This window comes from Catharus ustulatus, chromosome 1, assembly GCF_009819885.2.
Source record: "Catharus ustulatus isolate bCatUst1 chromosome 1, bCatUst1.pri.v2, whole genome shotgun sequence".
NCBI classification, from domain to species: Eukaryota; Metazoa; Chordata; class Aves; order Passeriformes; family Turdidae; genus Catharus; species Catharus ustulatus.
The window spans coordinates 23,224,205-23,249,380 of NC_046221.1; the positions used below are offsets into that span (position 1 = coordinate 23,224,205).

At 41.2% G+C, this 25,176-nt stretch overlaps 1 protein-coding gene across 1 annotated transcript; it reads left to right on the top strand.

Moving 5' to 3' along the window:
• The first annotated feature begins 4,950 nt into the window (after window positions 1-4,950).
• Window positions 4,951-18,027, top strand: STEAP1 (STEAP family member 1). The gene is made up of 5 exons (XM_033086775.1): window positions 4,951-5,010; window positions 9,256-9,360; window positions 10,158-10,670; window positions 12,112-12,276; window positions 14,228-18,027. The coding sequence occupies exons 2-5, from the start codon at window positions 9,268-9,270 to the stop codon at window positions 14,483-14,485; spliced, it is 1,029 nt and encodes a 342-aa protein (XP_032942666.1). The 5' UTR covers window positions 4,951-5,010; window positions 9,256-9,267; the 3' UTR covers window positions 14,486-18,027.
• Window positions 18,028-25,176: the final 7,149 nt, after the last annotated feature.

Below are 25,176 nucleotides of genomic sequence, written 5' to 3' on the forward strand. Positions count from 1 at the left end.
CCTGTAAAAAAAAACTGTATGACCAATATTCTGTCTTTGTTCAGTAACCCTTTCCCTGTGAGTCTATTCCTTTCCTTGTATTCTTTATATTTTACAGCCTTGAAGTGTGTCAGGGTTGTGGCTTTGTTGCTGCTAATCTTTATATAATTACTGTTATTTTTGTTATCACTGGTTTCATTATTATAAGTATTTTAAGGCAGCTAGCTCTATACTCCAGTGGTATGTGTGTGGCAGTATCCTGAAATCAACAGGACACCACAGAGAAGTACCACAGCTGCCTCAAGGGATAGCAGTACAATTTTAGATGTTATGTAAGCAAAAGTAACAAACACACTGGGAAGTGCAAGCATTTCTTTAAGATGTGTGATTACACCCAAGGAATATTACTATGTCTGATTCAATCACGTTTTTTCATAAATATAAAACAAATTCTTCTGTGTTGCTTCCAAGAAACAACATGCATTATCAAAAAGGAATGCTGTGAAAGGTGTTAATCCAAAAAATTAATAATGGAAGTGCTTTCTGTATTTGTCTATAAATCATATACTTGAAATCCAGAATGCAATTTTTCACAGGGAATGAGAAAATAAAATACTGCTATTCTCCTCTACTTTGAGTTGTTTTTCAACTCCTTTAATTGAACTTTAACTGTGGCAGTCACGTGGTTTTTACTTGTACTTTCAAAAACATCTAAAAGTATCACTGTTTAAAAAAATTATTTGAGTGTCCTGTGGCTTTGTTGATTTCTCATAATTCAAGAGAAGTAGTACATAATTTTGTTTCTTACACATGTTGGATGAGATTGAACAGCCCTCTCAAACAATCTTGAGCCTCTCTGTTTTTTCACTGTAGTTATGTTCCTCAGCTTCCCATTACTTGGCACCGACGACTTAAATCCTCCAGAGGAATTCAACTATTTCAAGTAGCTTGAGTGCCACTTCTTTGAATCAGGATTTGTGTGATAAATCCAGGCCAAGTAAGAAATTTGTTTGACTTTAACAATGTTACTCACTTAGAACAGCTGGTCCTTTACTGCGTACTCATTCAGCAGGGAATACAGCAGCTGTATGCTTATCTGATCTCTTTCTGACATATTCCCTTGGAAAAAGAAGCTTATTAAATGACAGCAAACCAAATATGTTGTCTGATGTCTCTGTTCTCAAATGTCCTTTGTCCACAGGGGACAAGTATTCTCTACCAGCTGCATCTGCAACTCCTACTCACAACATGAACACAGGGCATTTGACACTTCCATTCCTGACTCCTAAATAGGAGTCAACACTGCAGTTTGTTAGGCTGTAATTTTCAAAATCAGGTTCGATTTGACAGCATTTCAAAATGAATTTTCAAATTCTTTCATAATTTTCCAAATTTATACATGATTCTTTGTAGCACCAACATTTTAATGTTTCTTTTCACAGACTGCTGAGTTTGGGGATTCTGAGAAAGAGTCTTCTTGGTGTCATCTCACATATTTTCATGGGCACAAACATTAAAGCATTTAAATTTTGTGTGCATTGTCCCACTCAAAGGAAGACCCCTGTCAATACCAGATCAAGTCCTAAGCTGCAATAGGAAGAGCACTGCCAGCTGGTCAAGGCACAGGTCATCCTTCCCCTTCCCTTAGCCCCTCTGAGACTCATCTGCATTACTGTGCTCAGTTCTGGGCTTCTCAGTACGAGCCACACAGAGATGTACTGAAATCGCTTCTCTGCAGGTCATCATGAAGAGGATTAAAGGACTGAAGCACTTCTCCTACAATGAGAGGTTGAAAGAGCTGGAACTATTCAGCCCGGAGATCAGAAAGCTCATGGAAGCTCTTAACATGACATATGAATACCTGAGGGAGGAAGACAGTAAAGAATACGGACCCACACTCTTCTCAGAGGAGTTCAAAGGAAAGACAAGAAGCAATGGACACAGTGAGGATTTTCACTATCTTCTCAGTGAATAATATTTTGCTAGTACCCAGTGTGAACCTTTGAATTGCCATTTGTGATCCCTGACTTTTTACACTCACTGGCACTACCAACAAGAGTTGGGCTTCTTCACCTTTGTACCTTCCTTTCAAGTATGGAGGGTGCTATGCTACTATGTCATCCTTTAGTCTGTTCTTCACCAGACAAAACAGGTCCAGTTTCCCCAGAACTCTCCCCAGGGAGCATGAGCTGTGAGCCCTTTACCACCTTGCTAAACCTCTAGTGAACACTTCAAGTGCCATCCTGGAAACTCAGTCACCATTGAAGTGTTTCAAGCCGTCTGAACCCAGCCCATTTGCACTTGGTTAAATTACAGGGAATGGTTTCCACCTTTCCACGCCAATTTCCCCTCTGTAGCATAATTTCTGAGTCACCCAAGGGCATGCTGTAGTCATCTTGCTGACACTAATAGTTACACTCAGCTTACTCAACAAATTCTGAGCAAGACTTGGTGTGGTTATGTGTAGGTCTGTAAGTTACTGGAAAACTGCACCATTTTTCCACCATGTGGCAAGTTGTTCTCAGAGCTCCTAGTCTACAGAGCAGTTGCAGAAGCAGGCAAATTGTCCTGACCACAGACTTCTCCATGTAAAAATTCTGATATCAAGATTAAAGGACTGTCTGGCAATCTTGTCAATTATGCAATATTTCTTTCCTCCAGAAAATGTAATCAAGCATTCCCTCATGTTCTTTGTCAACATCACACACAGACTTTGATCAGAATATAGAAAAAATAAAACACAGACAAGCTAAGAGAGTGTCACCAGAGTATTTTTGTTCTCTGGAAAAAAACCCTGACACACTTCAGCAACCACAAAAATATTATTCTTTCTCCCTCAGCTCCTACAAGAGTTAAAGCATATTGACACTATTCTAAAACCTCTGGAGCTAGCCAAACCTGCACAACTTCACATTCTTCTCAGTGACATCATGCTCATTTTGCATGTTCCAAGAGAAATGATCTCATTTTGAATCAACTCCTGATTCCTGTTGTGTTTCCTACCTTCAACCTTAGACTTCTTACAGAGCACATCTCATAAATACCAGTTCAAAGCTGAGAGCATGCAGTGGTATCATCTGGGTGTAATGGTTTGCAGGAGTGCCATGCAGTTTGCTTTCCAGTTACAATTCTAATGTAAGTGGTACTTTGAGTGACGTGGAAGTCATGCCTTAGGGTAGGCATGAAAGGAAAAATTTCACTAGCATTTGAATCTATTTCCACTTTGTCAGCACCCACGTAAAACCACTTTTATTCACAGTCAGGCACCTAATAGTACTCAGGATGCAGACTAGAGAGGGGATTGCTTGTCCAGAGATACCTAAAAGCATCTGTGCAGAACAGCTAACCAGGTACTTATTTAATAGTTCACACTTTGGCTGCCTTTTCGTCTCATCTTCTGAGAATGCATATGCAGGAGCTGAGCTCTTGTGCGTTTTATGAAAAGGCTAAGGATACCTTAAGGATATTCTATCCTTAAGATAGTATATTCTATTCTGGAGATGGGCTATCCAGATGCTGCAATCTCTCAGCATCTTGAGCTATCTTTTATAAATATAGCTCCCATAACGCTAGCTTACACCGGAGCTTCTGAGCAGTGCTTTGCCAAGGAGTTCACTAGGAACACGCTTTTAGCCTTCTGCACTGCAAAGTCTCCTTAGCCGGGCCTGGGACCGCCCGGCACACCTTGCCTCCGGCAGCCTCCTCCCCTGCGCTCCCACCGCCAGGCGTCACCCTGCTGATGGGAACGGGCAAAAATCCCAAACCGACCGTGAAAAGGGGAAGGAAATAAACGGCACTTGCACAAAGTGAGAGCATAACCAAGTCCACATCCCTTGCAAAAAAAGTGACTAATGGAAAACTTGGGAAATAGTCTTCTGCAAAGCACAGAAAAACATGTTAATGAAGGTTACTAACAAAATTTAAAAGTTAAGGTTGTATTCAGGAGATACAATTATTCATTCTGTTCTTCTAATCCTTCTAAGGCAATCCCCTCTTTTCTTCCAGATGTAGCATTCAGCCGGAGTCTACGTCCATTAAACATCTACTGAAAAGGAGAAAATAAAAATCTACTCCCCTCCCAAGATACAAAAACATGGAACTTGGCATCATTTCTGTGAAGACATCCTGAGGAGCACACAATGAGTCCTGCATGAAAACATTTCTGACACGAAACAGAGATTTCACAACATAATGATAGTTCACCCTATTGTGTGACTAAAATTTCAGGAGACAGCTGCCTTTTCAAAATCGCCAGCATAGGTTCAAAAAAAAAAAAAAAACAAAAAACAAACAAAAAAAACCCCCAAAAAAACCAAAAAAAAAAACCCCCAAAACCAAACTTAAGAGGATCATGGTATTTTAGGAAAAAAAATTAAGTGAGGACTGCTCGTATGAGAAGCAGGGATTAATAGGACATTTTGTCAGGTTAGGAGAGTGGCACGTTTGGAGGAACCGGCAGGGAAGAGAGCGGACTGAAAGGGTCCCCGGGAGCCGAAGGGCTGCTGTGACCCCGCAGCCGGCCCGTGACAGCGGCGGGGCTGCCGGCACAGCTCCGGCTGCTGCAGGCGAGCGGCACCGGGGAAGAAGGGCACCTCGGCGCCTCCTCCTCCCTGCGGCGGGGCGGGGAGGGAGCAGGTGAATGCGCCCTTTGTCCGGCCGAGGGCCCGGCAGACCCACGGCCGGGCGCTCCTGGGGCCGGCCGGTGCCGCAGGGGAGTCCCTGAGGCCGCGCCGCCCGCCGCTGCTCGGGACGGGGCACGGCACCGCGGCTCGCACCCGCCGGGCGGAGGGGAGCGGGATGGGCGCGGAAGGCGGGGCCGCGAGGGGAGGTGGAGGCTGCGGCCGGGCCCCCGTGCCTCTCATCTCCTCGGAGTCCGGCAGGCGCTCCGCTGCTGTCCCGAGGCCGCCTTCCCCTCCGAGCGGCGCTGCCGGGCGCTGCCCCCCGCGGACGGAGCCGAGCCGCGCCGCCGCTGCTGCCGCCCCCCGCGGCGGGACCTGCGGCGCGGAGGAGAGGCCGGGCTGCCGGCCCGAGGTGAGTGAGCCCGGGGGCGGACAGGGGCCGGCCGTGCCCGGAGCCGCCGGCGAGCTGTCCGTGTGCGCCCGCCCGGCCGGGCTGCGCCGCGCTCCGACTCGGGCCCCGCCCGCCACGCGGCCGGGCCGGACCGGGCCGGGCTGGGCCGGGAGCCCCGGCGGGCTCCCTTGAGGGGGAGCGCCCCGGGCTCGTTCTGGCCGAGGAGGAACGCCGAGCGACGCTCTCCGGCTCCCACCCTCTGGGCTTTCATTCGGTTTTCCATCGAGCTCAGCAGAACTTTTGAAGAGCGGGGAAAGTTATGAGCTCGGGTGCCGAGTGCCTACAGCGTCCCGCACGATGCAGCGGGCACTTGGGAAAGCGAGACACTTACACCCAGCAGTTCCAGGCTGTAATTTTCCGATAGTGCCGCGAGAGAGGTGCAGGCACTATCCCGCACCTCTTCCATCCCTTCCTCGTTATTGCCACAGCCTGTTTATTTTACCCATTTTTTCTTTTTTCATTGAATCAGCCCTGAAACCCCTTTCTCAGGAAAACCTCCCAGTGACTTGGGGTGATGCTTTCCCGGGATAATGTCAGCACAGTGTGGATCCCTGATGGTTCAGAATTACAGTGAGTGTGCTGTCTCGGTACAAAATTCAGCAGCGTACTCACAGCGCTGGAAACTTGGCTTTCAGCAGCGAGACACCCTCCACCCCTCGTTGACAGCTGCCTCCCGGAGCAGAAGGGATGTGCACTGAGGATGGACATTAAATAACGTTTGTGAGTTAGGTTACTGTCTCTTGCAGGACTCCTAATTTTTCTTCAGATGTTTTCCAAAAAGACATATAGTCTGGAATACTTCTTTCTAGCAATTTATAAGGCACTGAATAGTGAATTGTAGGTGCACTTCTAGGGTTTTCAAAGGCTATTACTGTTGTTACTGGCAAATAATTTCGTGTTAACTGGTATCAAAAGCCAGATGGAATATGATGCTATGATGCTTGAGTTTTGTTACACGCAGTTGCATGGCTGAAACTCATAGTTCACATGCATTTATTTGCACACACTTTCTTTTGTCTTTCTGTCTTGTTTTCTGCTGCATAAACCTTTAATGCTGTATTAACATTGTATTAAACATTGTATCCCAAAAGAACCAATAAATCAGCTTTTAGGATCAGCAGCTGGCATTCTAGCTTATGAGTTGCTTTTATTCACATCACAATATCATTTATTACATCCTCATCAATATAAACATTTAACTGGAAATTAATAATGGACTCTTTGTTTCTGAAATTTCTGAATGAAGAGTGATAGGAACACAAGAACTGGGTGAAGCAGGCTTTTCCATACAGAGCTTCCCAAACTAAATTATGCTTTTGTATCTCTGAGACAGTGTGATAGCCAGAAGGTAGGCCTCAAGAACAGTGACTGCCTTTATATTATGAGTTCCTTAAAAATAGATGTGGGGTTCACTGTATTTGTTATTAGGTTTTTACAGGTAAGTTCACCCTGTTAAGTTCTATTTGTAAACTATTCTTTGATTTGTAACAGCTAGAAATTACATATATTGAAACGTGTAGAAGTCGAAATTCTAAAATCTGAGTCTTTATGAAGATATGTGATATCCCAAAACTTTTGATAAAATCACCAGGACTAGCCCTAGGAATAGAAGGGGAAAAACAGAAGTGTGTCTCCATCAGTCCATGCTTTCTTGTGTGCAGGATGTACAAATGATAACCTTTTCCTAAACCATTAGCTGATGTAGGAAAGGGTTAACAGCCTGACCTCCAGACAGAAGTCTTGTTGACCCTTCTCTGCAAGACTTGTCTGAAAGGTTATGCTCAAAGGGAGAGCTGGGCTACCAGGAGGGAAAAATCCAAAGAGAAATACTAAGGAAAAGAACCCTTCAAAAAAGAATACAGTAATTTCACGAATACAAGCCGCACCAATTTGACTAAGATTTTGCTCCTAAACCGGAAATGCGGCTAATAATCAGGAGCGGCTAATACAACCTCAGAAGTGCCTGCCAGAGTGCTGAGCCGAGCAGCTGCAAAGTCGGCATTTTGCGATTGTTACAAATCGCTACTTTGTTGCACCGCGGGTGGAGCCTGGCTCCCTGTAGGCAGAACGGGGGGCGGGGAGAGAGGCGGGAGAGCTCTCTTTCCTCCTCTGCCACAGCCCAGGGGAGAGACGGGGGGGGGGGGGGGCCCGGCGCCGCCATTGCTGCAGCTCGGGGAGGAGAGGGGGGACCTGGGCCGGCCCTACCGCGGCCCGGGGAGGGGGGGGGGGGGACCCGGGCCGGCCCTACCGCGGCCCGGGGAGGAGAGGGGGGACCCGGGCCGCCCCTACCGCGGCCCGGGGAGGAGAGGGGGGACCCGGGCCGCCCCTACCGCGGCCCGGGGAGGAGAGGGGGGACCCGGGCCGCCCCTACCGCGGCCCGGGGAGGGGGGGAAAGCCGGCGCCGCCATTGCTGCGGCCCGGGGAGGGGGGGGGGAAGCCCGCGCCGCCATTGCCGCGGCCCGGGGAGGGGGGGGGGAAGCGCGCGCCGCCATTGCTGCGGCCCGGGGAGTGGGGGGAAGCGCGCGCCGCCATTGCTGTGGCCCGGGGAGCCGACGGGAGCCCCGCGCAGCCATTGCCGCGGCTCGGGGAGGGGGGGGAAGCCCGCACCGCCATTACTGCGGCTCGGGGAGCCGACGGGAGCCCCGCGCAGCCATTGCCGCGGCTCGGGGAGCCGACGGGGTGCTTTGTCCCCGCCCGCCGCCGCCGCGGCAGGAGCGGGGAAACTCCGTCCCTGCCCGCCGCCGGCGCCACGGGCGCGGGAAAGCTCCGTCCCCGCCCGCCGCCGCTGCCGTAGGAGCAGGGGAAGCTCCGTCCCTGCCTGCCACCGCAGGGCAGCGCCGACCCGGGGTGACCGAGCCCAGGGGCAGCGGCGGCCGGCCCCGAGCTGCAGCACCGTGCTGGACCACCTGGCCCCGTCAGCGGCCCCTAGCGGGCCGAGCCTGCACAGCCTTAGCTCAGCCAGTAAACCCCGCCCTGCCGCGGTTCTGTTAATAATTGCACGCGGGTCCTCGCTGCGAACGACAGAGCGGCTTATATTCGTGTGCGGCTTATCTATGGACAAAAACCAAAATATTTGCCAACACCCAGAGATGCGGCTTATAGTCAGTGCGGCTTGTATTCGTGAATTTACTGTACTTCAGCTTCAGGTGCCTGGTGGCCTGGCAGAGAGCAAACCCTCACAGCAGACAGTAAAAGACTGTAAGACTCATCCACTGAAGGAACCAGACACAGTAAAAGAAGGAAAATTGTCTGATTTTTCCATATAATTTCTCCAAAACCTTATGGATATAAAAGAATCAGTAGTTAGAAAAACAGTTTATATCAGATAATTCAGCTGTTCGGTGGGAAGGTACATGGAAGACCCACCTAGTAATTTTCTTAAAGGTTGTCACAGAAAGTCACTCTGTGGTATGGCACTCTGAGCTTCCAGTAGCATGGTGCCAGTGCCTCTCCTGCAGTGTGCAATAGCATGATGCATACCTGGGAAGTCCTTGTTGCAAGGTCCTTGCAGGCCCTGTAGTTATTTCATGCTCTTCAAAATGCTGTCTTCCCTGCTATCCTAGGATTTCCAGAAACATCTCTTTCAGTTTATCAGTTTTCTTCCTTTTTTCTTGTTTTTCTGCCATGTGATTTTTTTTGCCATCCCTAATAGCTTAGAACCATTTCTGTTGCTACTGGTGGTGATGAGTATTGCCAAAATACCTGGGAACAGCATGAGTGAAGCTCCATTTTCCTGACAATCTTGAAGGGTGAATATACCTCTAAAGCCCCAGAGTGACTGTCAGGTATTAGAAACAAAACATCTTCATGGGCTTCTTGTATCAGCAAGTCTCATGAACATAAAAATCCATCTTCGCAACATTTTACATGTTTTTTCCTGCAACTGTTTCAAACTAATTTGTTGTCATTTAAAAACGTTAATTAATGCATCAGTTCCACTGGTGACAGGGTTGTTAGGCTTAAATATTATTTTCCATTAGTAATTTTGTTACGTTGATTTACGCTTTCTCTTATTCTCTGCTTTACCCAGAAAATAAGCTGGGCTTTTTCCATTCTCAGAGGACAGACTTTCCTTTCTGTAGTTGACTGTACCTTCCCTAGCAAATGTGTGGAGTACGAGGAAGAAAACATTTTGAGGGAAAATACGCCTCAACGTTCCAGTATGGCATTTCAAAACGTGTTTTACATCCTGTGTTTGTTCTGCAGGGAGTTTCCACAATGGAGAGGAGGGAAGGTGGTAATTGTGCCATGGATCAGAATTCGAGTCAGAGCATCATGCCAAGAAGAAATACAGGAAATCTTAACTACTTGGTAATGTTTCTGTAAAAAGCAGCTCATATGTCACAAAGAATAATTCAATCCTTGATTCAATTTTGTCCAGAGACAGTATTACCATCACACTGGCATATCATGAATATTTCTGCAGTGTTGTCACAATATTGACTTGAAAAGATAAAAAGATAAAGAACATCTAATTCAATTTAATCACAGTCCATGATAAAAAATAAACAAAATTTGGGACAGCTAAAAACTACATGAGGGTAGCTGCTAATTATATCTTACCAGATGAGCAAAACTCCATAGAAATAATTTGGGATTTTTACACAGGAATATAAAATTTATCTTCGGGGGAATCTTCATGATAGCAACATTGAACTCAGAAGGTTTTCCACATCACACAAAAAAAGGTCCAGAAAAAAAATCCTGTAATGCTTTCTTGTGCGTGGTATTTGGGCTACATCATTAAGTCTATAGCTGAAATTTGGCATTTGAAGTCTATAACTTGTATAATAAGAAGCTGAAATGATGCTTCACATAATGTAATCCTTCCTTCCTTGCAGTGTAGTTATCATCCCGGAATGAAAATCTATTTTAAAATCACTGCATATAATGAAGAATGGGAAATCTACGCTACAAGTGCCTTACTCAAGTGCTGACTGTGCACTTTGAAATCTTGTTTCCAAGTTACCTTGTTTTTCATAGTGCATATGTTTTGTATGTGGTTCTACCGCAGTAAGTTGCAAAAGTCATGATGGCAAATACTGTCATTACTGAAGTTTTTAATCTTCTCTTGAACTCGCTTTGTATTTCCATTCTGTCTCTTCCAGAATGTGGATATGCAGGTTGCCAATCCATCAGAAGCAGTTGCACTTTTTGATTTACATCAAGCACACCATTTTGGTGAGTTTGAACACTCTTCAGAACAGCACTGCAAGCAGGATCTATTCCCTAAGTCGCACTTGCCAATGAAGATAGCATCTGTGATTTCATTATTAACATTTATTTACACTTCCATGAGAGATGTCATATATCCTTTTGTAACCAGAAAGGAAAACGTTTTCTATAAAATTCCAATCCTTGTCATAAACAAAGTTTTACCAGTGACTTCAATTACCCTTTTAGCATTAGTGTATTTACCAGGAATATTAGCTGCTGGTTTCCAGCTCTACTTTGGCACCAAGTATAAAAGGTTTCCCCAGTGGCTGGATAGATGGATGTCATCAAGGAAACAATTTGGACTTCTCAGTTTCTTCTTTGCTGCATTGCATGCCTGCTACAGCCTGTGCTATCCAATGAGAAGATCATACAGATACAAGCTGCTGACCTGGGCATTCCAGCAGGTATGACGGGCCCACAAACACCAACCCTTCTGTATTCAGATAATCCTTGGTTTGGTTCAAGCAGTCTGGATGGGGAAAAGCCATTTTCATTGCCTTTGTTTTATTTTCAAGTACATTCACAGAGAGCACTGTTCAGGGATGGAGCAGGACCTAGTTGCCAAAGCATATAATAGAGAGCCTAGAGTCATCACAGCTGTGCCAATGTATATTAAATAAGTAATTTTCTTAATCTGGGATTTTTTTTCCATCTGTAAAGTGCACAAAATTGTATGTCACAGGAACATTTAAGTCTTTGGCACACTATTAGCTTAGTGTAGATTAATCTTCTCTGGACCAGTGAAATCCAAAAACAGAAATTGAACACAACATTTTTAGACAACCTTTGCAAAGTGAATCAGCCAGCAGTGAAGGTAAGCTGAGCTAAATCAGAGTAATGTGTGTTTGCACAAACTAAATTTGTGAATATTGATGGCTCACATTTGGACTCATACTCCCTTGTTTAAAGGTAGGATTTCAATGCTTTTGACTCATGGTCAATAATTGGTGTGCAAAGCTCTCCAATGCCCTCTGTAAATAGAGAATTCCTAATGCTCACCTATTTCCTTGGGTGCCATACATAATGCAGTATTACAGATATTCCAATATAAGGTATAAACTGCAAACATATGTTTTTATTATCCCCGAAGTCTTTATTATTTAAATTTATAAAAGCACAATATGATGATGTCAGTACATTCTTAAGATTTTTGTAAACAGTCAAATTACTTTTGGAAACTCTGAAATCAGCCTTACTGGTAATCTGACTTGAATGGATTACTAGAAATTTCCTTGAGATTCCAGTCTTCAAGATGCAGAAATTATCATATTTGGAGCATATTATGGCATGGTGATCACTAGCAGGATCAGTGTTGTTGCAAGTAGTTATAAATAGGAAAAGCTTGGACATCAGTTTATTAAAATCACAAATGTACCAAGTTGTGTGGTTTTAAAAAATAGAGCTAAACAACTACCCTGGCAGGGTATTTTTATTAAGAAGACCTACTGAATTACTTCCTTGAAGTAGTGCTGTTAATATATTTCCTGTTGTTATAATCTCCCTGATATGGTATTTAGCCATAGGTGGTTTTTTCCTTGTCAAAACCAAGATTTATCCTTGCTGTGAAGGCAGGTTAAGAGGCCTCAGAATCAGGCTCTCCTGGGCAAAGACATTGATGCAGTCTAAATTCTTCTGTCTAAAAGCTCACCTTTGCTCTGCTCTGCAGATACTAGTGAAGACTTTGTCATCAGAAGTAAATAGCAATTCAATTGAACGACATTCAAACAAACCAAAATGCTGATTTTTCTTGGCTTATTTCATTAATATGGTGAAAATTGTGAAATTATATTTAACACAAACAGCCAAGTGTGCCAGTCTGTAATTTTTATCATGTTCTTTTGGCAGGTCAAACAAAAAAAAGAAAATGCCTGGATTGAACATGATGTTTGGAGAATGGAGATTTATGTGTCTCTAGGAATTCTGGGACTTGCTTTGCTGGCCCTGTTGGCAATAACATCAATTCCGTCTGTCAGTCACTCTTTGACCTGGAGAGAGTTCCACTACATTCAGGTGTGCATGAATGTCATTACTGCATGTTCCATTGTAGAACTGTGTGTTATCAGCTAAGACCATTAGGAGTTAGGAATGTCAAACACAGAGTTAGTGAAACCAACTGAAAAGTTTGTTCCGTACGCTTTGTTAACTGGTTTGTGAAAAATGTTCTTTCCATTACTCTTTCATCAAGAGAACAGGCTGTTGTGTTCAGTACATAAAATGGAAAGACAACTCCATACCACTTTTTTTTCTCCTTCTGACTTTGTGACCAGCAGCAGTTGTCCCTTTGAGACTTTTTCTTAGCTCTGATACTGAAGTAATCTTCTAGGTATCTTAGCTCTCTGGAATGTCCCATGTCCTGCTGAATTTGAAGTAGGTGGCATTGAACCAGTCAATGCTGGTGCCATATGACACAGTGCATTCTGAAAGAAAGATCTTAGAACAGATGCTGGATAATCAAATCCAGCCAGTCTCAAGTTTGCTACAGCTGTGCTTGTTTCCTTAACCCAGACAACAGGGTTGGTCTCAATTCTCTTATATCATATGCAGCAATAATGAGGGTGGTTCTGCTGACATCAGCATGATCACACTAGTCTTAAGTAAGTGTTGGCTTAGGCCCTCAAACACCAAAATCTGAAAATTCAGTAAGTACCTGCATTTGAAAATCTGATTTTTTTTTTAAAACAGATCTGAAATGTATAATCACCAGTTAGTGATCTTCACACTCTATGAAGTCCATCATTTGTAAGATAAGTGTACAGAGAATATGGACAAGTCAGAAGGAAGTCTCCAAATGCATGACTGGTTTCACTATTGAAAGACTATGGTAAAGAAACCCAGAAGAGTAATACTTCTGTGTTGGATTTATGTTATAAACAAATAAGATTATTACTTAAAAATCATGTTCTGTACATTCAGCAGTTGAAAAGATAATATTCAACTTCACTGATGAGTACAAGATCATTAAGTGACAAGAAACTTAGAATTACTACTAAATTTTCTTTACTCCTGAATTTAGCCAAATTTATCACTGTAAGTTAAATGAAAGACTTGAGATTCCTGTAGTTGAAAAGTGATTTTGCCATAGTACTAGACTTACTAGACTTTGTGATTTTAATTTAGCTTAAAATATTTCTTTGCAAGTAATCAATTATTCCTTTAATATATCTAGTTTTGAACTCATAATGATTTATCACAGAATCAAGGTAATTTAGTATACAGATGGCATCTGTAAATTGAGATATTCAGGATTGAGCGTGTTTCAGGAATAATCACCAATCTCTTCTGTATATTAGGCAAATATCATAGCAATACTTGAAAAATGTGCCTCATCCATTTTATTTTACAGTGGCATAAAGGAATACAGTTGGAGTCTTGACTTATAGTTCTTGCCTTTTTGCTTAAAGGCAGTGGTTGCTTTTCTTTGATTTGAGCATGTTAGTAAAGGCCTGCCCAGATTTCTGTATTTGCTTAACTGAGTACTTTTTTGCCAAGTTGGGTGTAGGTTTTCTCTTTCGGTCCCTGATGGTATTCGCCAGGACGGAGAGTGCTAACATGTAGCTACCTCTCAGAAAACCAACATTTTTTATCAGCCGAGAAAGACCGGAGGCCACGCTTGACAATTTCCACACAAGTTTATTTCATGCAAAAGGGGGTCAGGCAGGATTCTCTCAGAACAAAGGGCAGACACCTATATTTATAGGTTCAGGAAGGATCCAACTACAACCAATAGAAGTTTATACAAAGAACAGAGACTGACCAATTACACATCCTAATTTCTAACCAATTATCTTCCGAAGTGTTAGGAGAGTGACCAAATTCTTAAGGAATCTGGCTCAGCCTTGGTATCTAGGATACCTTATCTATTATAGCAAATTCCAAGGGCCAGGGGAAGATGGCTTTGGAGAAATTTTATCATCCACAGTTGGGATAAATAAATAGCTTGCTATTTTCTTTCTCTTTGCAGAGCAAGATGGGATATTTAGCCCTGCTGCTGTGCACTGTTCATGCACTGGTGTTTGCTTGGAATAAGTGGGTTGATGCTAACCAATTCATCTGGTATACTCCACCTTCATTTATGATTGCAGTTTTTCTTCCTATTGTAGTTCTGCTTTGTAAATGTGTACTGCTCCTCCCATGTTTTAGGAAGAGGTTAAGAAAAATCAGAAGTGGTTGGGAAGCTAAGACACAAGCCAATCAAGCCAGCATAACTTCCCGACTGTAGATCAAATATGGACATTTCCTGTCTATGTATGGAAATATGCTCAAGGCCATGAAATTTTAACTATGAGCTCCGTGTTCACATTTGCTATAGATGTTTCTTTCTCATTTTTCTTTTTGACTTCAGGAGTATGAGATACTTGATGCAATTTTTTCATTTTCAAAGACGGAAAATGAAAACATTTATTTTACACTTTAATGTATTCAGTGGTATTTTGGTATTTGATGATTTCTTTCTTCTTTTAAAATCCAAGTGTTTAATTGTCTCAATCTCAGTTCTTTTGTATGCAAAAGCAAACATAAATAATTTCTACAGATGACCACAAAAAGTAAAAAAAAATGGGTACACCACAGAGCCCAGGAATGCTTTCTGGTTTGCACAGCCATGTGTGTACCTTCATTAAATCTCAGAATTAAAATGGGACAAAAACTAGAGTATTTATCATCCCATTGCCTCTTACCACCTCTATTTCACTATGCTGAGTGGGGACCTTGGCATAGGAGCCAGACAGAAACTGCGTATTCCTGCAAGGTCTTGAACGTACACAACTGGGCAAGCAGAATTACAGAGATCTTTACAAGGTAAATATCTCCCAAGGCTTGGGCACAGTCTAAAAAAAGAGTTTTTAGACTCAAATCTCCATCTTATCCAGGACTAGGTGTGTCTCTGTTTACTTGAAATTATGAAACATTTCCCATTTTTTTTTATTCCATGAACATGTTCTTTTGTTTCTCATGCTGGAAATTTTCCATGCTTTTGACTTAAGCCTGCAGCCCTTAACATGTGCTAAACTTTATTTGCACAAATTACTCCAGTGGGATAACTCTATCAGGTAAATGTTTTTTGTTTACTCTAGGGCCACCACAATTGTGTGACTGGAAGAAAAACATTAAAAATAGACATTTGAATCTTGCCATTGATTTGGTGAGATTCTCATGTTAAATGATTTCCAAATGCATTTTTTTACAGAAATTTTCCAGTAGCTTTAATAAGTTCTTTAAATCCTGCTTTCCTTACATTGCATAGGTCTGGCTGAAAGTTTTAAATTAATAATTCATTTTTTAGTATCTGTTTTGAAATATGTTATTCAGTAGAAAATATTTTCACCCCACATCAGGAACATTTCTGCCAGTCTGCCTGCCGGAGTTGACTAGGACTTGGACTGTTGATGCCACATATTGCTGGTATCCTCTGAATGAGAATTGTTATTGGTAACAGCTCTTGTATTACAACAAACAGGAAAACAACATATGTCTAAAAAAATATGTAATACATGGTGCTAATGAATTTGTTTTCCCTTTCTGGACTTTTACATGGAGCATAAATAACAGACAAATTAAATAGCTACAGGGATATTAAATTTTGTATTTTCCTGGTTGTTACCATACCATTGTTGCCATTTAAAAGATGGCCTTTTTTAAATTTGCACATAGTGTAGTACTGTGAAAGTAACTGAAGACATGTTGGCTTGTAGAATATAAATTGAAGTCTGTGCCATTATTTATCAAACCAGTAATGCATGGCAGAGGCCAAAACCCTACAATACAGGAAACTGGACTGCAATGTCAATCTAAGAAGTTTCTAACAGAGCAGGAGAAGTATGGTGCTCAATGCATTTGCATTTATATTTCCATGAACTAAAGAAATCTTTTATAAGTAATAAGCTCTATGCAGTTGTTACAGAAGATAGTGTAAGATAGCATAACTTCATTCATTTCAACCAGTTAATATGGTTTGAACTGATAACATAAATTACAGGGGCAAACCAATTTCAAGATCATCACATACTATCCAAACTGACCTTTTACGCTCATCATTCAGCTGGAGACATTAAGCACATTCAGACTTTTCTCTCTAGCATTGCCCGGAGGCAAACCCAGAAGTGTCTTCCACAACATGAAATTTACATACAGTCTACAAAAACAGTTTCAAAAATCACACAACATCCAAACATTCAAGCATGTTTTTCCCTACTGATTGTTTTTGAAGTAGGCTTTCTGTGTCATATCTAGCCATTTCTCTAGAAGCTACCATTGAATGCTTGTAACCAGAACTTGAGACTTCATATTGGAGTGTCTTCACTGCTTTGTAAGTCTTCAGTAAACTACATCTTAGTAACTCATTTCCCAGTCTGCAGCCTGCTCAGGGAAGTGGTTGACTCACTATCCCTGGAGGTATTTAAAAGACAAGTAAGTGTGGTGCTTAGGGACATGCTCTAATGGTGGGCTTGGCAATTGGATTTCTGGTTGGATTCAATGTAAATGATTCTATTATTTGCTTTTTAGGCATTCAGATATAACAGTGAGGGAGATTGTACAGGGCTAAGAAGAAAATGCCATTGACAGTATTTAATTTCTCTATTTGTAGCAGACATGATTTAGTTCAATACTCACGAAACTTAAGTTCTTATGTACATTTTAATTTATGTTTATGTATCTGTTTCAAAATTCAGTGTATTAATAAGCCTATATACTATTATAATACATTAATTGAATGTGTGTGCACATTTTAGGCACTTACTTGTGTAACACTAATTAGTTTTATAAAATTGTGTGTCAATAAATGCTTCAGTGTATGCTGTATCTGCCATTGTGTCATGTACATTGAGGGTAAAAGGGTAAAAAAGGCACAGTACACTCTAGAACCGTTGCTGATATAAACAGTCAAGGGGAACCATTTTCTCCATGCTAGCGATGAGCCTGGAGCCTCCAAAGGAAAGAAAACAAAGATGTGGAAAGCAAAATGGACACTTTCATAGTGTAATGAAATTACATTTTTCCTGACAGAACCTTTAACTGTGTATTCTAGCATTCAGAGATTTTGTGAGAAGGAAGAGAAGGCTATGGAGGGAGACCCAAGATCCCTGGAAATACTGATCAAAGACCAAGAGAAGTTCAAGAATAGCAAGGGCATTGAGGCAGGGCATACTTTTGGGCATACTTTTGTCTAAGAATCCATCATTCTAGTGACAGCGGCTTTAAAATGTTTCTACAAGGCCTGCAAAGAACTTTTTTCTGTTGTTATACATCTCCAATGTGTTTGAGAAACACAGAATTGAAACTCTGGAGGTACAAATTGTGAAAGGGGCCTGAGGAATTCTATTCCAAATTCATTTGGAGAGGTGATAGCAAAAATACTCTTCCCAAGAAGTGATAGCAACAATCATTGTTCAGGAAGCTAGAGCCAGGTCTGTGTTGGCTATTGCGTAATGCAAATTGCTGTTGACAGCAGCATTTACTGTAAGCAGTCCCTCCCTTTGGCCACTCTTCTCTGTTCTCTCAGTGCTGCAAGGCTTTAAAGATGTGAAGTTCATCAGACCAGGGCATTGGATCCAGTTGAAAAGTGATGCAGAGAGAAGAATGATTCAGCCAGATCCACTCATGGGTCTGACTTCAGCTCACAGCCATGCACATATGTCAGTAGGAAGGACGAGAAGAAGAATGGTGTAAACAGGCACTTTAACTTAAACCAGCCCTAAATGAAAGGTTCCAAGTGCTCCTAAAAGTTAAAACTTACATTATTTCATCCTATTTCAGTAGCAAGAATATTGCCTTGCTTCATTTTTTTGTCAAGTGCTTAGTTTTCCATGAATCAGTGGGCAAAAATGTGTTCTAGAAATTGTCATCAAAACCCATACAAAACTGACTGACTGATACGTGACTGTGGGCTATGTGGTTTCATTTGTAGAGATGAAAATCTCACATCTGCTCTTTTCTCCTACATCCATAGTTTTTAGTACTGTCCCTTAACAACACAAAATGCTATGTTAACCATTTTTGAAATTCAAGCTAATTTAATTTAAACTGTTTTTCTTTAAATGGTATGAAAGGAATAATTTTAAAAAAATAAATAAATAAAACAAAAAGACCAATTTTTGAAAATGCCCCTGAAGAGTGTAATCTGCTGTAGTTGCTCTAAGTGTCTGGCAATGGCTGATCATTTCCACTGATGTTTTTTCAGTAATGCCAGGATTTCTTGATCCCATGAGCATACTCTGTTGCTGATGGCAAAATTACTTCTTATTATTTCTTTTATGAAAACAAATCTCATTGAATTCAATTGCATTAGGGTTCAATTTTTTCATCATTTTTTTCAAATTTTCTATAGATTAAATTTAACATTTGAATGGGTGAAGTTAGGCTAATTTATTAAGTAGGCATAATAAGTTTGCAGAGATTTTTCAGCTGAAAATACATAAAATCAATCCATTAATCTAATTCTATAAATTTAAAAAAGACCACTGCTAATTTCAATAAAGATGATACAACAGAAGTTTGAGTTGTTTTGTATTTTTTTGTTTCTTCTTATGTATATTTCATCTTCATAGCTTGAAAGTATATTGCTGAGATAAATATGCTATATCTTTGACTTGGTTTAAGATATGTAGTCTCTGTGGGACTTGTAGAATAATACCATTGCTACTGATAGAAGTATTTAGTCCTTAAATTTCTTTTTTTTTGCGCTCACTATGAAAAAGAAGCGAGGGAAATGTGGAGATTTTTTAACTGGATGGTGAAATTTGTAGTTTGCAGTCATGTGCAGTTTTTATATACATGCTTACAATTTATTGTGGAATGTACTCTACTGAAAAATAATTTTCCACATTAATAACTCTATTACTTGGAATGCTGAGAAGTATCTTCTTCCTGGACTTAAAGGAATGGCCATACAACCCATCTCTAATTATTTCTCTGCTTTATTTTTTCAGTCCTGTGACTCATACTTCTCTCTTTCCTGTACCTGTGCAGGTACCAGAATAACTTCTGAACAATGTATCTCATTCATTCAAAAATACTCTTAAGTATCTAACAGGAAATCTTTAAAAGGAGAATAAACAAGTTGGAATTGGGGAAAAAAACAAGCCACTTTCAGAGCTCCTCAAGTATCTCTGCAACTTTAGTTTAGAAATCTAACAATTTTTGTATATCACTCATAATTAAAATAATGATGGCTTTCTCCTTTCTAATTTGCAATAGACTTTATACATCTTTATTTATTCTCATAATTTTTTCACTTCTTTATTTATTCCCTATTAATTAATGACACACCAAAGTGTATTCTGGGACTATAAAATTATGCAGAGGCATCAACATGGAATCAGAAGGAACAGGACAATTGGAGATCTGTGAAAAAGAGGAAAAGAGACATCACAAGCACTCAGATTTTCTTATGAGAGGAAAGAGTGAAGGAGCCTAATGGATGTTAGAGGGTAAAAATAAGTAGGTGGAGGATACTGAATGAGATCAATGAACATCATCAAGTTAGTAGGGACTAGAAATTCTTAGTAAGAGAGATGGATAGCATGGAGGACAAGTGAATTGTCCTGGTGGCAGAGTCTGAAAACACTGAAGTGAATCCTTGAAATAGAGGGAGTGGGAGGGTTGGTTATCAACATGGAGCTGGGGAAGGGAATGAATAAATACAAAGAGCCCAGGTATGTGTAGAGTTTGACCTGCAACTATTAAGTTGCAAACATTTCTCCAACCGTGAAATACCATTTGAGGCATTTTTGGGGAAATCTGTTCAAAATCTACTCATGACCACCAGAGAGATTGTAAGTGGTTCAGTGACATGCCATTTCTGAAGTCTAGGGAAGGAGTCATAAATATTGCTCCACTTTTCATAATGATCTACATATAAACCGAGTTGTTTTCAAATAACAGAAGACATTGCTGTTTTATGTCCTGGTAAAGTGTACATCATGTGCTAAGCTAATGAAAAATCTTATGTAAGACACAATGAAACTGAAGTACTCTTAAATGTTACTTACGCAAAGTAAGGAACCAACTGAAACCAGATTTAGATGGTGCATTACACTGTATTCAGAAAATTCCTAAGAACTTTAGTTTTATCCTTGTGCTGATATCACTATTCCACTTCAAATATTAAATCATCACAATTTAGTTCTTGCAGAGGCAAAACTTCAAGTGAAACAATGGGCTTTTTGCTTACCTATTCAGAGCAAGATTTGTCCCCTACAGTCACAGAAATACTTCGTGTCTTCATTGTCTTTGATGCAATTACCAATGGTAAATTTGTTCACTTCCTCCAGTGTTTGGGATGGACTCTATCCAGCCATGTGCCTTCCATCAAGGCAGCCTTATCATGGGAAGAGCAATAAAATTTGTTCCCATTTTTTATTATCAGCCTGGTCTGAAACACTCCATATCCCAACACAGCAGCTGAGCCATGCAATCTCATGAAGTTTTATTCAGCCTTGTTTAATGTCCTTACTCAGTTATTCCTAAGCACCTCTGCCCTGGTTACAGACAAGGGGCATACTTTTGCTACTAATAACAACTGCTGTTATTGTGTGGTTTTTATTCCATTGTTTTGCTCTTTTAGTAAATTGCTATTTCAATCCATAGTCTGTGCTTTATTGTCCCTCCCTTACCTGAAGGGGGAGGCAAAAGGGAGTCGTGTATTCGGAGTATAGCTCCCTGCTGGTGTCAAAACCAGAACAATGTCCCTGGAAACTCTTACACCTAATTGAGTTCTTACACCTTTCTGACATCAAGGTGCTAAAAAAATAAGGAAGAATTGGTAGTGGGGAATGCCAGTGGTGAGGGAGGAAAAATTAAGTACATAGGGTAAGTAGGAATGAGATACACTTAGCTACTAGAATGAGGTGAGGGTGAATGAATGAAGCAGGGGGAAACTGTGGGCCTACAGAAAGTCTGGGATATGGAGGGGAGGGTATAATTTAATTATAATTTCATGCCACTTTCCCTCTGTTTTCACATTCTATTCCAACCTTATCCTCCTTGATGCCTCCCCTTCCCCACCTTTGATACCTCCCTAAACATCCCACAATAAGCCTTGCACATTCTTAAAATCCTCCTAAAATAGCCAATAATAGTTTTCAGATAATTCTTTTTCCCTTGCATCTCAAGTCCCACATCTAGTTAAAAAAACACCTCTTGAGTTCACATTACATTGAGGGGAAGCAGTTTCTTCCTTTGATGACCCTGGCAAGTTTCACTCCAGTGACAATGATCTGGTCATCCCCCTTAAATAGTCTTGGCAGTAAACAATTTGACTTCATTTTTATTGATCAGCTTGCTGGGCTTCCTTTGCCTGTCACTGCTCCTCTGACCCTCACTGGGTGTTTGTTTTTGCCATAATTAGCCTTTGATAATTTAACCCAGCAATACAGGGAAGCATGTCTCACATGAGCTGCATTACAGGAAGAGACTAAAAGGTGGGAGTTCTTCAAATGAGAGAGGAGAAGGTGGAAGGGGATTAAATCAAGATTTACAAAACACTGAAGATAGCGGGCAAGATAAGCACAGAACTATTTTTAACCAAATCTACCTTACCAGAAATAGAGAGGATTCAATAGAAATAGTAGGAGATCAGTTAACAGCTGATTAAGAATATGCATCTTTTTGCAGTGAACAAATTCTGGACCTTGCTGCCACAGAGGGCTGTGAAGGCAAACAGAACCAACAGGTTCAAAAGGACATTAGACAAACCCAGAAACAACAGCCCCTAAAGCAACACCAAAAGGGCTTTGTAGGTATGTACCCTATGACATCACTAGGGTAAATATGGGTTTGGGAGGAGAGTACAAAATACAGCAGCCAAGATTGCATACTCTCCTCAAACGGCATTTTGTTTTGTTGTATTAGTGGGTTAGATAGGCTATTGGTCTGACCAAGTATGGTGTCTTATGTTCCCTTACATCAAGAGTAAATCACTCAGACTAATACATTCCTCTAAGTTTCGTGTCTGGAAAACAAATATGTTAGGAATGACAACTTAATTTCTAAAGAAAAAGCTATTGCCTTGGTAGTGAAAAACTGCTTAACTCTAAGGATCTGTAGCAACTTGTTGGTCTCAGTTCATATCTGTGGAATTAACTACATAATTCTTCATAGGAGTAAGAACTCAATTAGTATTTCATTGCTCTATAAACATACAGATTTTCCTTTTGCAGTGCTAAGTTACTACTGAAATATGGTTTCATTTTTGTTTGTCAGGGAAACAGCCAGCATGATCTCATTCAGTGAAACAAAACGTTCAGAATCAATTAACTGAAGACCTATGACAAGGTACATGTAATAATGAGACTACAAATATTCTATGTATTAAATATTTTTGCATTTTCACTACCATAATCATACATAATACACAGTGTAGTACCTCACCAGTACAGACTGGGGGCTGACATGTTGGAAAACATCTCTGAGGAGAAGGACCTGGGGGTCCTGGTGGGCCACAAGCTGTCCATGAGCCAGCAGTGCCCTTGTGGCCTTGCAGGCCAATGGTATCTTGGGGGGCATTAGGAAGAGCATTGCCAGCAGGTCCAGGGAGGTGATCCTGCCCCTCTACTCAGCCCTGGTGAGACCACATCTGGAGTGCTGTGTCCAGTTCTAGGCTCATCAGTTCAATAGAGAAAGGAGCTCCTGGGGTGGGTCCAGCAGAGGAAAACAAAGATGATTAAGGGACAGGAGCATCTTTCTTAGGATGAAAAACTGGGGGAACTGGGCCTGTTCAGCCTTGAGAAGAGACAACTGAGAGGGGCCCTCATCCATGTCTGTCAGTATCTGAAAAGAGGGGGTCAAGAGGATGGACCAGGCTCTTCTCAGTGGTTCCAAGCAATAGGGCAGAAACTGATGCACAGGAAATTGCACCTGAACATAAGGAAAAAACTGCTTTACTGTGCAGGTGATCGAACACTGGAACAGATTGTCCAGAGAGGTTGTGGAGTCCTTTGCTGGAGATATCCAAGAACCATCTGGACACAATCCTGTGCTATGTGCTCTAGGATAACCCAGCATGGGTAGGGGTGGTTGGACCAGAAGACCCACTGTGCTCCCTTCCAACCTGAAACATTCTAGATCTTGATTTTCTCTTCTATTCTGCTCTCAAGAAAAACCTGTGGTCTTAGGCTGTCAAATGGTGGCCAAGCCACAATCCAGCCTATGCTTTCCTCAGCTACTTTAGTATTCAGGCAAGTATTAGCGTCTTTTGAATAAGTTGTTCAGTTTTGCAATATCCATACTTCACTAGGAAGGAGGGTTTGTCTGTTCTTGGTTAAGAAGTCAGTTGACTGAAAGCTTTGGTCTGGACGCAATTGTTTGCGTTAGAAAAAAATCTATTTTTCCCCTGACTTCGGGTCCAACAATTATTGCAGGCATAAGATCCTGCTTTTGCAACCTACTGTCTCATTTTGTAGATACCTTTTAAGATGAGTAGCCACAAATCAAGAAAAAAATTTCTGACTTTCTGTTACTTATACCACAAAGCAAATATTATTTCAAGGAGAAGTGGAAAGATTCCACATGACTGTTCTCCACATGAAACCATGAACAAAGGTCCTGAAACCTCTCAACTGGGCATCACAATAGCTATGGAAAACCATAGTCAGAGAAATCTAGGAAAGGTTTCCTTCCTTCCTTCCTTCTGCGTCTTTCTGGTGAATAAAATTAGTCAGATTGATCATAAAATCAGAAACAATCCTCACTTTTTTCCACTTGGATTGCCTTAGAAGTGTAAGCCTGGATTTTTTTTTTCTTGTGTGGAGGGAAAAGGGGGGGAAGAGTAGTCCTCTACTTCAGGTGAATCACCCTTATTTTGTAATTTCTCTTGAGAAGAAAGAGATGCCTTGTTTTGTTTCACATGACTTGCCAGTATTTCTCAACTATAGTTTATTAAATGTGCCCTATAAAGGCATTTTTTCTCTTTCCTTCATTCTTCCACTTTTTTCTCTCTTTTTTTCCTTTCCTTTTTCTTTACTACATTCTTCTCTCCTCTCAAAAGAATATCTAAATGTTTTTTTTCAGTTTGTGCTTCTTTCCTTGCTTTTGACTACTGAAATTCAAACCTACAGGGTCTGAGAGTAGTGATACCTGGACAATTACTGAAAAGGGGACATCAGTAATCAATTAAATCCAACAAGTGAGGGAAGAGACTTTAGTTGAGGTGTTTACCGTTAATTTTTGTTCTTCATTTAATTAGTAGTTTTTTTCCAGTAAATAATAACATATCTCTCAAATCCATTTTGTCCTTACAAAGAATGGGTAAGAAGTATAAGTTTTATTTTTAGAGTAATTGCAGGCTGCCATAAGGAAAAATTAGTTGGTCTAAATGTTCCTGGCTGGGAAACACTGTATTTTTCTGCTAGGTTATAAAATTAACTGTGTTGAGCATAGTATGCCAAAAATTATTCTATTTGGTTTTGTTGCCCTGATGGGAAGCAAAATTTAATGTGTTTGTTTTCCTTGTCTTGCCACAAGGAAATCCCCAGGGCTTTGTCTTCCCATTGCCAAGAGGAAGAACTAGAATATCTGTTCCATTTGCCATTTGGAAAGTCCTTTGTTACGTTCTATCCCTTAAAGGAAGAAATAATAATGCTACCCTGGACTTAACTAAAAAAAGAAAAACACCTGCTAAGAGAAAATAATCTCCTATTTCAACAGATTGTTTAAGACAGTCATTTAACAGGGTATCTGGGAACCACACTGACCCTGGATCTTGGTACAAAATTTGAGAGAACTGTAACTATCCAATTTCATCCTCTTACTACAGAGACATGGTCCAATTTTGCTGAGAGCTGAAGTATATAAAAGGTATTTATATAGTCTTGCTCTCATGCTAATCTCCATGCAAAATAGGGCTCTCTATGCTTTTCCTATTTGAACAGATCAGTTACACAGCAATGGAAGGAAGATGTAGTTGTTTTAGCCTCG